General features: G+C 33.6%; 2 protein-coding genes across 2 annotated transcripts; one reads left to right on the top strand and one right to left on the bottom strand.

The window, feature by feature from the left end:
• The first annotated feature begins 4,127 nt into the window (after nt 1-4,127).
• Nucleotides 4,128-6,654, top strand: LOC144559727 (riboflavin biosynthesis protein PYRD, chloroplastic-like). The gene is made up of 3 exons (XM_078308871.1): nt 4,128-4,217; nt 4,318-4,406; nt 6,039-6,654. Exons 1-3 carry the CDS (start codon nt 4,128-4,130, stop codon nt 6,652-6,654), a joined length of 795 nt encoding a protein of 264 aa, XP_078164997.1.
• A 4,188-nt stretch (nt 6,655-10,842) lies between these two features.
• On the bottom strand, nt 10,843-12,089 carry LOC144558975 (peroxidase 2-like). The gene is made up of 2 exons (XM_078307865.1): nt 11,868-12,089; nt 10,843-11,684 (listed from the first exon to the last, which is right to left on the bottom strand). The coding sequence occupies exons 1-2, from the start codon at nt 12,087-12,089 to the stop codon at nt 10,923-10,925; spliced, it is 984 nt and encodes a 327-aa protein (XP_078163991.1). The 3' UTR covers nt 10,843-10,922.
• Nucleotides 12,090-15,989: the final 3,900 nt, after the last annotated feature.

Genomic DNA, 15,989 nt, shown 5'->3' with positions numbered 1-15,989 from the left:
TAGTCTTCTATGCTCTCCTGTTATTTACTTGTGTTGTAACGGGATTATGTTTTCTTTTTCTTTTTCTTTTTATTATTATTATTTTATTTTTTGCAAATCACAAAGGAATCTTGTGTGTGTATGAGAGAGAGAGAGAGAGTGAGTGAGAAACTTTTCTATGATCGTCCTCACTGTGTGTATATTACCAAGTGAACCAAATAAAAAAGGAGGCTAAAAGAGCTTCCTTAGATAATTACAGCTCCAAATAAAAAAATATAATAAAAAAACACCATTTACTGTGCCAATCTGGGCACATTAATGACATTTAAATAGGTACTTAACCAGGGCAGACCTGGTACGGAAATAAATCTGCTGTGATTCTTCGGGGATCGTAGGATCCTGTTATTCCAAATCCATCCATTTATCTGTTTAGAGATTCGTGCATAAAAAGTAAGTGTTGTTAAGATTTGTGCATTCCAAAAAATGGAAGGTTAGAATTGGAATAACAGGGTCCTGCGATCCCCGAAGAATCACAGCAGATTTATTTCCACCTGGTACTGACATGAAAAAAGATTAACCCTAGGGAATCTGTTTCAGCACCTAGTAAATGAAGCTGATGTGGCAATTGAAGGCTTGAAAAGGCAAGCTCGGAAAAACCTCTGACATGAATTAGATATGCCATATCTGAAATAATCATAGCCCTTTGGGGTTTCAGAATCGCTGATTCCTGTAAAAACATAAACAATAAAATAAATAAGAATACATAACTGGTTAAGAAATATTAATTTTGGAATTGAAAAAGAATACTTGTTGAGCATGGTAAAGGAGTCAAGACTCGAGAGAGATTTACTTGAAGTTCAGGCATTGTTCTATCATAATACAAGTGTTACAAACCTTAGCCCCGTGCAAAGAGCAAGTATATCTATATAATTCAATAAATTAAATGGGCAAATTATGGCTAAGAACTTCCAAAATTATAGAAAAGATCATTGCAATTTCATTTATTAGATTAGTCTATTTTCATGTCACAATTGCATATGCCTCTTGAAGAATTTAATTCCTTGAACATAACTTTTTTGAAGCATCTCATTTTTAATGGAAGCTCCTAACAGAAAATTTTATTTTAGAGGCAAGATTTGTCATTGTTGTATAGGGAAGGGTAAATTCAAGTTATAAAAGTATCTTGGTTCCATCAGACAGTAATCTTGTTTTTTGTTTGCACATTTAGTAATGTGTTGCACAAAACATCTCGCACTTTGGGTTGCACATGAACTGTTCGATGAAATGCTTCTTAGAATATAGCATTGCTAGGAACTCACCATGTAACTCAAAAGGTAAGGTTCATAGATGTAATGCAATAAGAAGGAGAACAAGAGACGAGACCATTGGAAGGATGGCGCTTCGAGTGAGGCCTCAAGCGCCAGCCTACAGGGCAATGCACGAGTCTACCCCCCACCCCCCACTGAACAGTTCTGTGTTGACCGTTTTCTCTTGGGGCCTGTTCGGCAAGACATGGAATAAGAGAAGAAAAGAAGATTATAGAATTAGGAATTGACAACTGTTCTACTCTATTCCACAAGTGTTCGGTGCACCATTAATAGGAATAGTTCCATTTTTTTTCATTAAAATATTATAATTGTAAGAAATGACCATTATAACCTTTTGTTGAGTTTTAACCACAGCACTATATCGTGTTGTACTTCTATTTAGCTTGGGGTAAATGATTATAATTTTAAAACACAATGGAACAAATAAAAATGAAAGTGCATGGTGTAATTCTACAATAAATAGCAGCAAAAAATAGATGAATTGACACATGTAAAACAAATAACGTAATTTATTTACATGGAACAATGCATTAGAATATCTTAATTTATTTATCACAAGCAAAGAGTTTAATTGACAGATACTAAATTTTTAGTGTAGACTGATCTAGCACACAGAATGCTCCCCGAGCTATGCACACAGTGATGAATTTAAAAGGAAATTAGAGATGAAAGGTGAAAAGATATAAAGAGCAGCGAAATAAGTGAAAATTACCCTCTGGCACAATGTTCTGAAAACCAAATTAAAACCCTGAATACCATATCTCGGAAGCTCTAGTAAGCTTTAAATAAGATTTTAAGCCAATGCCGATTCATGAAGATAAAATACCAAGAAGCTTTTCAGTCTGATACCCAATAACCTCCTTGGATTTGCGATTTAAGTAGACCAAACTGTCAATGGAGATTTTAACAAACACATCCATAAAATGCAAAAGGGGAAGCTAAGATAGAAGAAGAAGACGTAGTAAGAGAGATCTCATTTGAAAGGTAAATTCGCATCTATCGAGCTTATAGTTTTCATTTATCAAATCTCCTGGCAGATTGTCGAAAAATTTGATCGGAGTAAAATGGAGAAAGTATTTGTTCCTCCTCTGGAACTGTGCAGGAAGAAGAAGTGGAGAGATGAGTGAATGAATATTAAATTAAAAAATGTGGGAGAAGGGGTTGCCACATCAGCGAAATAAGGGTAAAATGAGTCATTTTCAATCGCTATTCCGCTCTAATTCTTAATTCCAGCTCCCCCCTGGAATTGAAAAAGGTGGAAAAGTATCAATTCTCAATTCCCTATTCTAGCTCATTCCAGTTATGTTCGGCTGGAATAAAACCTTAATTCCGTTCAATTCCTCTATTCTAATGCTGCCGAACAGGCCCTTGGGGAAATTTCACGTGTACCCCTCAAAAACATCAAAATTAAGTATTTTCTCCTCTAAATTTCAAATAATCACAATTTACCCTAGTGGTTTGCTAAACCCGTTAGGGGTTGAACCCGTTTTGCCCGGCCCGTACCCGTTACCCGTGGTACCCGTACCCGTTGCCTGGGTACAAACGGGTAGACGGGTAATAAACGGACCGGACAACATAATTTTGAAAAAAACCTGTTGTACCCGTACCCGTCAACCCGCCAACCCGTACCCGCCTACCCGTACCCGTCTACCCGCATACCCGTACCCGTACCTGACCCGTTACAAAATTTGAATTTCAAAATTTTTTTGGCGGCACCCCTATAGAATTCAGATCCAGTGCAATACCTGACTGAGTAGAATGAGATCTGAGTCATCAATTTTAATTTGGCATGAATCTCAAAATGGACCCCTATATCTAAACGGACTCCGGGATATGTCCTTTAACTTGGCACGAATCTCAAAGCATAAAAATTCAGAAAAAAACATAAAAGAAAAAAAAAAAAAAAAACCCGCCCGTACCCGGGATACCCGTACCCGTCAACCCGCAACGGGTACGGGTAATAAACGGGTAGGGTAGAGGTTTTGGGAAAACTACCTGTCTACCCGTTGCGGGTTGTACCCGTACCCGTCCTACCCGTCTACCCGCCCTACCCGTTACCCCTAACGGGTTACCCGGAACGGGTCACGGGTAACCCGTTAGCAAACCACTAATTTACCCATTGTATTAATTTTTGGTGCATCCTTACACAGTTCTTTAATTTTCTATGTACCCCTTAACACTTAAATATATCTAATTTGTCTCTAAACTCTTAAAACTCTTTTTTTTTATCCATTAATAATGATTATGAAGTTAACCATAGTTAAATCTCTAATTAAAATGATAATTCACAAAAATATACTTTCTAAAATAGTTGATCTGACTATTATTTTCCCGCGCTTTTCGTTTTCCTCTTTGCTTTTTTTTTCTCTCGACTGTCCACTCTCTTTTCTTCCTACGCCGATCATTGCAAGTTTATTTTGCGGTTAAGTATTTTTATTGCCTTTTTTTGTTCTCACTAATATTGGGATTTCCTTATCACCCATGATTTTTCTGCTGATACGTGGCTGATTGGAATTTTCCAATCTTTTATTTTTTGTTCCAATTTCTTCTCAGTTACATTAAAACAAAGAATAAAGATTTTTCTCCCCCAATCTCAACCCCCGAGTTTTCCCCCGTGAGTTCTAACTAACTCTAACGGTTTCCATTCTCAACTCTAATAATTTGTTATTTTTAATAAATTCCCATGAATCTCAAATCAAAGAAAGGAAAAAAAAATGGAGATTTTTGTACAGCTTAAAACTTCATTCTTCTCCTCTACTACTCGCCTCTCTCTCTCTCTCCTTCTACGCTACTCCTCGCCTGCGAGCGTGACAGCTTGCGATGGTGGCAGAGATCCACTCGCCTCGCTCATCCACTGTTGCCTTGCTCTCCACTAACCCACGCCGCCGTCTTGAACTGATTCTAGACCGAGTCTTATGATTTAGAATAATTCTTCTAGTTTCAAACTAATTCTTGCATTGGATCTTGATTCTTCGATTTTTCTGCTTTTGTGAGTTATTTCTTGGAAAAGAAGAAAGAGCATTCAATAGAAAATGAACATGGTGCACATACACCTTTGAACCATGGGACCCCTCAATTGAAAATGATTGACCACTTAGCGTGGGCTTCACTTATTTATCTAAATGAAAAAAAGAGGAATCTCTTATTCAGACTTATTTTTCTCTCCATTTCATGTAATCGACACCTCCATTTTATTTTATTTTTGTTATATTTTTCTTTTTAATTGTTTTCGTTTTCCCTTTTGATATATTTCTTTATTATTTTTTATTATTTATTTTTTAAGTGTTAACAAGTGGTCTTGATACTATTTTTTAAGTAATTATATTTTTTGTACAATTTTATTTCGACTTTTATAGTAAAAAAAAGTTCTTAGCAAAAAAGTCCGAGTTTCCGATCCAATTCTTGTGTTTATTCTTGTATTTTTAATATTTTTGCACGATGTCATTGAATAATTGAAATATAATGTAAACCAGCACTGATGGGTACAAATACTTGCTAGCATCCATATAAATACTTGCTGATGATTTTAATATAGATGGCCTTTTGGTCTTTCTTTAAAAAAAATGTGTTAACAAGATACTAATTAAGAGGAAAGATAGGCAAGTGTGATCTCAAATGAATTGTCACGACATAGAAAAAACAGAAGTGATGTCAATTTTATAATTTTGAAACTGTATTAACGAAAATTCAAAAAAAAAATTTCTCTTTCTTCATACTTTCAAATAGTAGTTATTCCAACATTTACAAAAATAAAAAATAATAGCTATTATAACTATTCTAAATATCAAAAATATTATTTCATTGTTATTCCAAATAACTTCTATTTTAAAATAACCATCTATTGTAACTATTTTCGTTTCATCCAACATATCTAAGGGCCTAAGAGTTCCGAACGGATACAATGATTCGTGGCCATGAATTATTGCTTTTTTCAATATTTTGTCGTTAGTGTGTGAACCGAATGCATTGAACAAAGAATATTTTATGTAAAAAGAAAATCAATGGAAAGAGTTGGCTTCTATAGGATATTTTTTACCCATTTCATAAATAATAATATACATAATTAATGTTAAGTATTAAGGTCCATAGATCCTTAATATTACATCTGCAAAATCTGCTGAAAGCTTTATAATATGGGTGGGAGTTTTGTCAAAATAATTTTGGACAAAGTCTCATCTAAAGTCTTACATAAACTGCTCGATCTATATCACAATTTGTATAAATATTTAGATTCAATGAGTCATTTAAATTTATTAAGTTTTAAATATATTTATACAAATCTCAATGCAAATTGGACGTATAAGCTTGAATTTGGACGATGAGGCTTTGTCCAAAGCCCTTTGGACAAAACCCAATCCCTATTAACATATAGGTAATTATGATATTAACACTATTAATTAGTCTTTTATGAACACAATATTATCAAAATATTTTATAATATATAACAATTTTATCTTTCATTAATTATTTTCTTTAATTTAAAGCTTTTTTTTTTTTGAAATATTTTTATGGCAATCACACTTTAAAAAATGATTATGTGTTTCTGAGACCACTTCCAACATTTATACTATTGTACAAATCACAAAACTATTAAATGAATCTTGTAAATCTTACCCAAAATTATGTCATGAAAAGATGACCAATTTTTCCAATTTGCTGAGTAAATCAAATTTTTGGCTATTAAATGTATTGTTCAACTTGAAATGTGGAAGTCCCTGATTTGTTATACAGGTATAGCCTCTCTGCCAATGGACAGGTGGCAGACCAAATTGGAGAAGGGGCATCTGAATCAGGTGGCTATTATTCAAAGTTACTACAAGAATACGATGGGGTTATTCTCTCTAGCAATCTTGTAGAAACTTTAGGGTTTCCCAAATCAAAAGAAATTGGTGCCAATCAACCCGCCTACATAGTTATAGCACAGGACGGGAACCCTCCATTGATGTTAAAATCTTTAAGCGAAGATATTGCAGCAAATGTAGTTGTCTTAGCAAATAAATCTGTACCAATCGAAGCAAACTTTGAAGTAGAGATGGTGGTAATGGAGGACTTGAGCTTGAATTCTGTTCTTGATTATTGTTTAAATAGGGGTTTATCTGGGGTTCTTGTGGATTTTAGAGAGGATGATAGTGGTATTAGGAGCCTTTTGAGGAACTTTTATGAGAGCAATTTGTTAAATAAGGTAATTACGGAGGTGTTACCGATTTGGAGCTCGGGTGAAGCACATTTAGGTTTAGAAGTTGAGTCAAAAAATCTGAGATTGAAAGATTTGAAAAATCTGAGATTGAAGGATTTGGAGTCTAGAGTCATTAATGGAAGTGTTGTGATGGAAGGATACTTTTGTTAGGTATTGAGCAATTTGGAAAATATTTCACCTTTATTTTGGTTTTATTTTATTAGTATGATACTTCATGACTATTATTGATCCCTAAATTGTAATGTGTTTTCAAAGTTGTAAAACTCGTACTCAATATACTTAAAAGAATGGAAATTCGACCCATTGTCTAAGGAAAAATAATATTAATGCTACAAACACAAAAAGTCTTTATACTTGGTACATTTAATTGGATTACAAAGAAATCAAGAATATCTGCCTATTAAACAAACTTAACAGCTTCTCTATGAATCAAGTATGTCGCACACTTAAGTTAGTTCAACAATCCAAAATAGTTTCAAGGAATTGTGTTATCCTTATCCCAGTTAAAGAGTTCTCTCTTGCTTTATTTTTTGTTTTCATTTATTAAAACAGTATGGCACTGTTTATATATTTTTCTTATTTAAATTATACCGTTGAATTTACAAAAAAAAAAAAAGCACACACACACACACAAAAATGGAAAAATTGAGTTAAATGTCTATTCAACTTCTCTTTAGACTGCCAATTGAGAGAAGATTCATGATTCAGATTTATTGTTTGAACTTTTTGATTTCTAATATTTAAAAAAGTTCATGAAAATTTGTGGCCGTAGAAATCCTTCTCTTTCATTTTTTTGGGAAATTAAGTACTGCCCTAAACAACAAACAAAGTGCAATCTTATGATATGATGCACATCTACGGAGTGTCGAAGTATGAAGACCTATCTTGGAGACTCATATTAAGAGATGAACCAAAATTGTTTATAGTCATCTAATCTACATTAATTTCTTGTCTTATCCGTAGTTGAAAAGAATCACAAGCTCTTTTTTCCATAAATTTCAGAATATTTTCAATTTGTTAGTGTTACTAGTAATTCAACTAACAATATTTATAAAATGGCAACCGAGATTTATCCTTCAACATATATTGTTTGTATTAATGGGAAAAAAAATTTATTTTGTTATGCTAAAATTGTTAAAAAAAAAAGTGATAAGATAATGGAGGAAATTGATTTAATATAAATCACTGCTACTCTAAATAGCATGCTATTTTTTTTTTTGCTTCTAAGCACCTATTCATTCAAACAAAATTTCAGTCGTTCATTCAGTAAATCTTAGTCACTATAACAAACATTACCTGGCTGTCTGTACATACTGATAACTGAGATTCAATTGATTGGGTAGTGTCTACATGGCGTACACGAGAAAAATGTCATATGTTCGTAATGATGAGGGTCACATTTGTTATAACATTTTTTTTGGCAAATTGGAAGCTAAAAATATTGAGCCGGTTATGCTTGATTATTACCAGATGCACCTGGTTCGGTTGCCCCCGGATATGTGATTTCAGCCAACTCTTGTTTAGCCACCAGTTGAAAAATATAGTCTTTGTAAACATTGTTGAATTTGATAGAGCGTATCATATATTAGTGGAATCACATTTCTCTTCTCACCCGAGAAGCGCCTTCTATTTCTTTCCTTCCAAATTGCCCAGCATCTATGTGCCCAGGCCGTAATCCCATATTCTCTTCTCCTCTTTTGAATGATTTAGAGTTGTTAGTTAAATTGGATTGTGCGTGGAACAACTCAGTTAATCTTGTTAATATGTTTGCATCTGATTTTAATGGTGTTTTTATTGAAATTTCAACAATTATGCTCTGCAGTAGATTTGTTATTAAAGTGACATTGTGATTGGGGTGAGTGTTTGACAGAATGGCTTAAGAACAAATTGTTCTGTTGCAAATACGATACTAATTAAGGTTATTTTTTTAAGTAATTTCATTGTATATGTCTAAATTTTTAATTTATTGAGCTATATAATCATCTCCCATTTTTCCTAGAACCCACATTTTAAATCATAATCCAACTTGTATAGTCTTCATCTTGCAAATTCGTCACCAAAAATAGCCTTGTCTAAAACCTTTTTGCCAAAAGATTCCTTAATAATAAGTTTTAGTACACTTCAAAATGGACACTTATGAGGGTTGTAAACTTGTAATTGTTATATTCTTTAAAAACATAGATTTCGCCTCAAAGGGATCCCAGTGTGCTCCAAAAGCATTGATTTCTGTTGCAAATCCAAAAGATTTGTCAATCTAACAATTGCTAGAGCTAGCTTCCATAATTAACCGAAAACTAAAAGGCCTCCTTTCCATATACAAAGCCCATATATTGCCCGCAATTTAAAATTCAAACCCAATTGAATTATAGAGGCCCGCTATAGATTCGTGTTAGACTAAAAAAATGGTTCAGATTTCATTTTCTTGTCTCCTTCAATTTTTTTCCACTTCATCTGTGGCACCTAGTGTATCTAACTATTTAGTTTTAATATGAAAACAAGATAGATGGAGATGTTTGCCATTCTTGTCACTTGTTGCCTCTCCTAGACGATCGGAAAGAGGAACTTGCCCGCAATATCCTCGTGCAGAGGCGCCTACCTGGATGAAAGACTGTCCTGGGCCCGTAGTGTTCTTTTGGTGGAGCTCGTCGAATAGATGCAACTGCCGGGCCATCACACTCATCAGGCGGACGTTAGCTGGGTTTCACAGGCCCCGGAGGAATTCCGCGAGGTGTGCCTCCATCTTAATTTCGTATATTAAAACTAAATGTGAGAGTATTATTATTGAAAACAATAGATTAAAATGACTCATTAATTATAGATAATTAATGTTGTAAGCAATTAAGGGTATATAAGAAATTAACCCATACAGAAATCCAGTGAAATTAAAATAGTCATTAAATTTTTTTACGAATGTCCAATTGAGTATCAAATTAAAGGTTGTCAAGTCTAGTTTTCTATAGAGCCAGCCTGATATTCTCAAAATCAGAGTTCAGATGTGAAGTCTAGCTTGCTTAATAATGTAATGTGTATCCAGTTCGACAATTTGAAAATAATTTATATGAGTATATTTAAAAAAAATCCTTTTATTACCATGTGTTTTGGTGTCCAAACCAAATAAACTATCTGGAAAACACCGAAAGTTTTATTAATATTAAAAAAAGTTTCAAATTTAACAATTTGCATATGTTTTCGGATTATTTTCGATTTTGTCAAATCTGAAAAATAATTCTTCGGATCCAGACTTACTTTCTGAAGAATAATTCTCCACATCCAGAAGTTCACTTTCTAGAGAATTATTCTCCGGATTCGAGTTTTTTTAATTAAACATAAATGTTATGATTTTTTTATTGAAATATTAGAAATATTTTATATTTTTCTTTGAAAATAGATGAAATACTATATAACTTGATTTAGTAGAAAAATTGCGACAAATAACTCGGATCAACATTTTTCAAGACATAATTTTTACAGCTGTAAGAAAAATTAAAATATTTCTTTATCTGTCATTGGAAAAAAAAATATATTTTGGATCTGAGTTATTGTTCCCGGTTCAAAAGTCACTTCTTAGTAAATAAAGAAAATATTGTGGTCATTCTAGTACATTTAAATTCTAATATATTGTGTTCATTTTGAAAAACAAAATTGATGAGAAATCTTTTCATCTGACAAAATTCAGAGAAAATTATTACTTTTTTTGAAAAATATAAGGATCACAATATTTTTTGTATTTACCTAGAAGTGACTTCTGAACCGGTATCAATAACTAATTAAGCTTCATAATATTTTTATTTTTTTCGATAACACACAAAGAAATATTTTAATTTTTCTTACAGCCGAAAAGAAAATGCTGATCCAAATGATTTGTTGTAGTCTTTCTAATAAATCAAATTATATATTATTCCATCCATTTTCAAAGAATATATGAAAAAAATTCTAATATATCAATACAAAAAATAAATAAATCATAACATTTTCTATTTAATAAAAAAACAAATTCGTAGAATAATTTTCCGGAAAGAAGACGTTCTTCAAATTGGGCGGACTTCGTATTTTTCCGAATTTGGATTTGGTGCAGAATGTGAAATTATATATATATTTTTTAATATTAATAAAAGTTTCGGCGGAAAACACATGATTGAGATTTAGATATTGTTCTGACCTGTCAAGTAATTATTATGTTTATAATTAGATAAATAATTTGGAATGGCTGAGAGTACAATTAAACCTAAAAGAATGGGTGTCTCATTAAGGGGCACAACTTCATTAAGGCTTCAGGGTAACTAAATTTTAAGTGTTTGTTGGTAATGTCACACTGTAACAATACAATAGAAATGAATGGAATAACCGGTACATAATAAAAGCAAAAATAGAAAGAAATAAAAGCAATGCATTTTAAACCAGATAACTACATAACATTCTCAGTTGACGAAACGACATGTCGGCCCCCTGACTTCGCCCGGTGGCCCCGTGAGCACCTCAATGTTTCCCATTTTCACCATTGCGTTTATGAAATCTTGCTTAAACGTCTCAGGCTCCTTAGTGTAGGTATCTACCTGTTTTCTGGTTTCAGTGCTGGTAAGCAAGCTCCAGTCGGAGAAGAAAAGCGCAGTTAGCGATTCAACATTTTTGTAGTACTGTACATCTAGTTTATCCTGCGTCACAAAGTCCTGTGGAACGACACCATCATTGATTGCATTGTTGGGATCGGGACAAAGTTTTATCAAAGAGGCGCCAAAGGTTTGGTTCATGGTGCTGTCAATGGTGGGGTAGAGGCGGCTGGTAAAGGAGGAGCAATGCGATCTTCCGATTGAGTGGGCCCCAGAAAGAGCGACCATGTCGGAAGTGCTGAGCCCCTTCGTTGCAAAGCTGGCCTCAAGTTGTGTGAGATTGAAAAAGGATGGGGGAAGATTTTGCAATGCCTCGGCACTGTTGGAAACCCTACCGTCGAGCCTACCTGTCGGGATTTTGTAGGAGATATTACCTAGGATGTAAGAGGCATCACGGGCAGCCAATGCTATGATATCAGCACATGAAACGACTCCTTTACACTCCTTTTCTACCTCAGCCTTGGCAGCGTCGATCACTTCAAAGCCTCGGAGGCTCGGGAAGTTTGGAATGGCAAGCTTTTCTGGTTGAGGGTTTGCTTGAGTTGGGTCCAGGAGGACTGAAGCATCACAACCCTAGCGAGTGAAGAAGAATATGTTGTTATGTGACTTATGTCGTCATTCGCGTAATTAATACATTAATTCATGCAGTAATTCTTTAATTTCAATTAAATAATGTTCTTAAAAGTTAAAACAATGATCGATGCATCTTCCCTGACAAAACAGTACTGGAAATAAATATAGAAGCAATAATATTACCCTGACAAAACAGTCATGAAAGTACATGCGGATGAGACCAGCGCCTAAACCGGGATTTTTTTTAACATAAGTTCCGACAGTGCTCTTCACAATTGACTCCGCCCTTTTACATTTGCTCTTGTAATACCCGACCTTAAGAGATGCTTCCGATGCTGGAAGCAGGAGGTGAAATGCTGTAGCAAATATAAGGCATGTGATCAAAATGGAAATCTTGCTTTCCATTTTAATTAGTTTCAGCTATATATCAAAGAATTTATGACAAAGTATATATTGACTGGATGGTTGAAAGAGAGTTAAGGAGAGCTGATGAGGAAGAATTGAGGAGATATGTTGAGTATTTATAGACAAGGTGTTGTGGAAAGATGCATGATTTTAATAGTTCTACGTTCTAACTACTTGAGTATATATGAGCATATATAATTATATATATTACTTTAATAGTTCTAGGTTCTAACCACTTGTCTTACTTCCTGGTTCTTTCGAAACAATATGATTCAATTATCAGCATCTTCCAGGTTCTAAGATATATATGACTCGAACAAACAATACTGAGTCTGAAAAACTATCGACCGTTTGATCGGATTTGACAGCTGATCATAAGTAAAATTGCTCACCGACTCTGACTAGCCGACAGACTAAAATCGACCTTAATTGCAATTAAGGGAAAATTGGTTATTTGCCACTTCAAAACCTTAAAATTTGAAAAATGCCACCCAAAATTAGAAATCATTCTAATGTTACTCTAAACTTAGTTAATTTTTAATTTTGCCACTCCAAATAATTAATGACTAAAATATCCTCCCCATCTCTTTTCCCTCTATCTTTCTTTGAATTTTGTTTGATTGTTGATGAAATTTGTTGCTTCGGTGTCAGATTGTGTCTCTTTTGTTGGATAAGGGAGCTGAGGTGAACTCAAGGAATTACTGTGGTCAGGTGTGTTTTGTCTAACCTTGAATCCTCTATGATTTTGCTAATTTTGATACTTCTTCATTTGAAATTTTAGCACAAATTGCAGTTCAAAATTGATCTGAGTGAACTGATCCTTTATTTCTCTTAACTTATCAACTAGTAAAGATTGATCCTTCATTTGAAATTTTAGCACAAATTGAGTGGAATGACAGCTCTTCACTTTGCAGCACATGAAGGCCACCGACTTTGTACCGAGTGTTACCTTGGAAGACGGCTCTTTGCGTACTGATTCTGGAGATGCCGATCGAAACAACCCCAACAGAGAACAGAGCAACCCCAGCTCCTCCCTTGTGAGGGTATTTTAGTCATTAATTATTTTGAGTGGCAAAATTAAAAATTAACTAAGTTTAGAGTAGCATTAGGATGATTTCTAATCAGGATTGCATTTTTCAAATTTTAAAGTTTTGGAGTAGGGCTGCTAACGAGCCGAGTTAGCTCGAGTTATGGATAACTCGAATTCAACTCGCAAGATAGTGAGTCGAGTTGACTCGAGTTGAGAATACTGAGCCGAGCTGGCTCGTGACTCGTGAGTCAACTCGTTTAAAGTGTTGAAATGTTGAACATTTGAATTGATAATTGTTGTTATGTAATAATATGAGAAGTAAATATTGAATTAACAAACAATCCACAACGAAATGATCAAATGAAATGAGTTGGCATTTAGTTGAAAAAATGAAATAGGCTGAAAGTTACGAAGGAAATAATTAATCAAACGAGTCACAAGTTGTAACGAGCGAGTTGAGTCCAACTCGAACTCAACTCATTTAACTCACGAATTACTCAACTCGAGTCAGACTAACTCGAATTTTAAATGAACGAGTTGTTAATGAGTTCATTACCGAGCTGAGTTCGAGTAGCTCACGAGTCGCGAGCTTTTTATACAACCCTATTTTGGAGCGGAAAATAAACAATTTTCCCTACAATTAATAATTAAGAATGTATAAATTAGCATGCCAGAATGCCGCTTTTCTTACCAGGAAAATGTAGACCTGGGAGTAATTGACTGAGGCCATGACATGATATAGATAGAGTGATGTAAAATTTATTGTAAACAACTTTTCTATTATTTATTAAAATGTTGGTTGCTACCAAACTTAAAAAAAAAAACACTGTATAAATTAAAGTTGTGCTTATAAATTTCATAATTTGAGGACATGAATTACAAATGATAGAAGACATTATCACAAATCATTTTTATGATTTCTTTTCTAAGTAATAAACAAGGCTCAGAAATCTCTCACCATATGATGTCGACTAGATTTGAATCAAAAACCTCTTAAATGTAAATGTACGTACGTAACACCTTACTGCTTAAAGTGCAAGTTAGATTTGAGCCATGTTTATGAGTTTTAATATAAATTTTATATTATTTCATAACATCACATAGCAGTTAAAGTGATAGCGGAAAATTTATAAATACAACCGAGATAGTAAAAAAAAATTAAGAAGAAATATTTATTAATAAATTAGTAAACAATACAAGATATTTTGTTGGAGCCAATCAATCATTAAAAACTCTCTCTCTATATATAGAAGTTTGCAAAATATGGTAAAACAACAGCAAGATTTAATTGGATTCGATCATTACTATGCATGATATTCTTTCTTCTAATTAGCCTTTTTAAATGTATCTTGCCAAAGCTGATCATGTTTTCCTTATTTAATATCGTCATGAATAGCTGCACCATAGAGCGATTCAATGTCCTAAAAGAATCAAATGTGTATGCCAATTTTTCAGTGTTCAATAATAAAATAATTAAACTTTAAGTTAACCACAAAATCTCAACAATCAGCTTTCTTGTACATTAAGAGAAATTCATACTATTATGAATGTAAAACTAAGAGTTCATTGCAGGTTCTGGTTTTATAATGAAACTGTTAAATAATATTGATCAGCACATTTTTTTTTTTTTGAGGTTGGAATTGTTAATTGTTACAAAGTCGCCCAGTTGTATCCCAGTTATGAGATGTTCGTTTACAAATAAAGAATTATTGAAGTTGGTAGCTACTTTGGTGGCACAATATTCAAATAAATATCCTTAAAATTCTTTCATTAGCTCATGACAATTGATGAATTATTAAACCTGCAATGATGAGAGTAAAGTCATCTAGAACATGCGCTGCAAGCACTTAATTATTTTGGAAACGAACATTCTTATGCATATGCAACAAACAGAATGATTGACTTCAATTGCATTTTGGTTTTTTTTTTTTTTTCTTTCGGAATTCTCGTTCTAAGGCACGTTCGACTTCCTTGTAATGCGCAGTGGCCAGTGGATGAATGAACCGCTCATTGCAAGATTTTTGGTGAACATAACTCTGTTTCGATACGTGTAGTGGGTACAAGTTGATGAACCAAAAGGAAAATAAGAATAGTACACGGTTAATTATCTGAACAAAAATTGTCGCAGAATAACAAGAAGAACATCATGCAAAAGATGGTATATGATTTGAATTCGCATCTATCTCATATTTTGCGTGACTTTTCAGAAAATCTCAGCCTTTCAAATACGTTCTACACGAATCTCAAAGCTCAAATAATACTGGCCCCTACGGTATCCCCGAATAGGCACTGGAGACGTCGGTCACGCAAAATATGAGACATATTTTGTAGTGGGTCAAAACATATCTCCATTCTATTATTAAGCACGTTGTGTGTCCGATCTGCCAACGGCTACGATTGAAAGGTGAAACTTCGGATTTAATCTCAGCCCTTCAATTACATAATTTGTCTTCTTTTGATTAAATGCATCTGTTTTATGTATAAAAGTCTAAATTTAGTTAAAAACATATATTTTAATTTTTAAATAGTTATTAGTTTTACTAATATATTTATTTCTTATAATATGTCATGTTGCAACGCACCAGTATGATACTAGTTTTGTGTTAAGAGCGTTCTATAGAAGAGGATACGAGAGATAACCGATTTGAGCGATCGATTCATGTTTACATCACAAGAATAAATTTTGAGAAAAGATGAATCAGGAGAGGTGAATTTTATATACAATTATTTAAATTTTATAACCCTCATATCGAAATGAGAGAATATAGATAAACTCTTTGGACTCCCCAGTCTCCTTTTCCACCTTTACATACCCCTAGGGTGTTCATTGGGTCCGGTTTATTCGGTTTTGATCCGAACCGAATTAGTTC

Source organism: Carex rostrata, chromosome 1 (genome assembly GCF_964058835.1).
Source record: "Carex rostrata chromosome 1, lpCarRost1.2, whole genome shotgun sequence".
Lineage (NCBI taxonomy): Eukaryota > Viridiplantae > Streptophyta > Magnoliopsida > Poales > Cyperaceae > Carex > Carex rostrata.
This window is presented reverse-complemented; position numbering and strand designations above follow the sequence as displayed.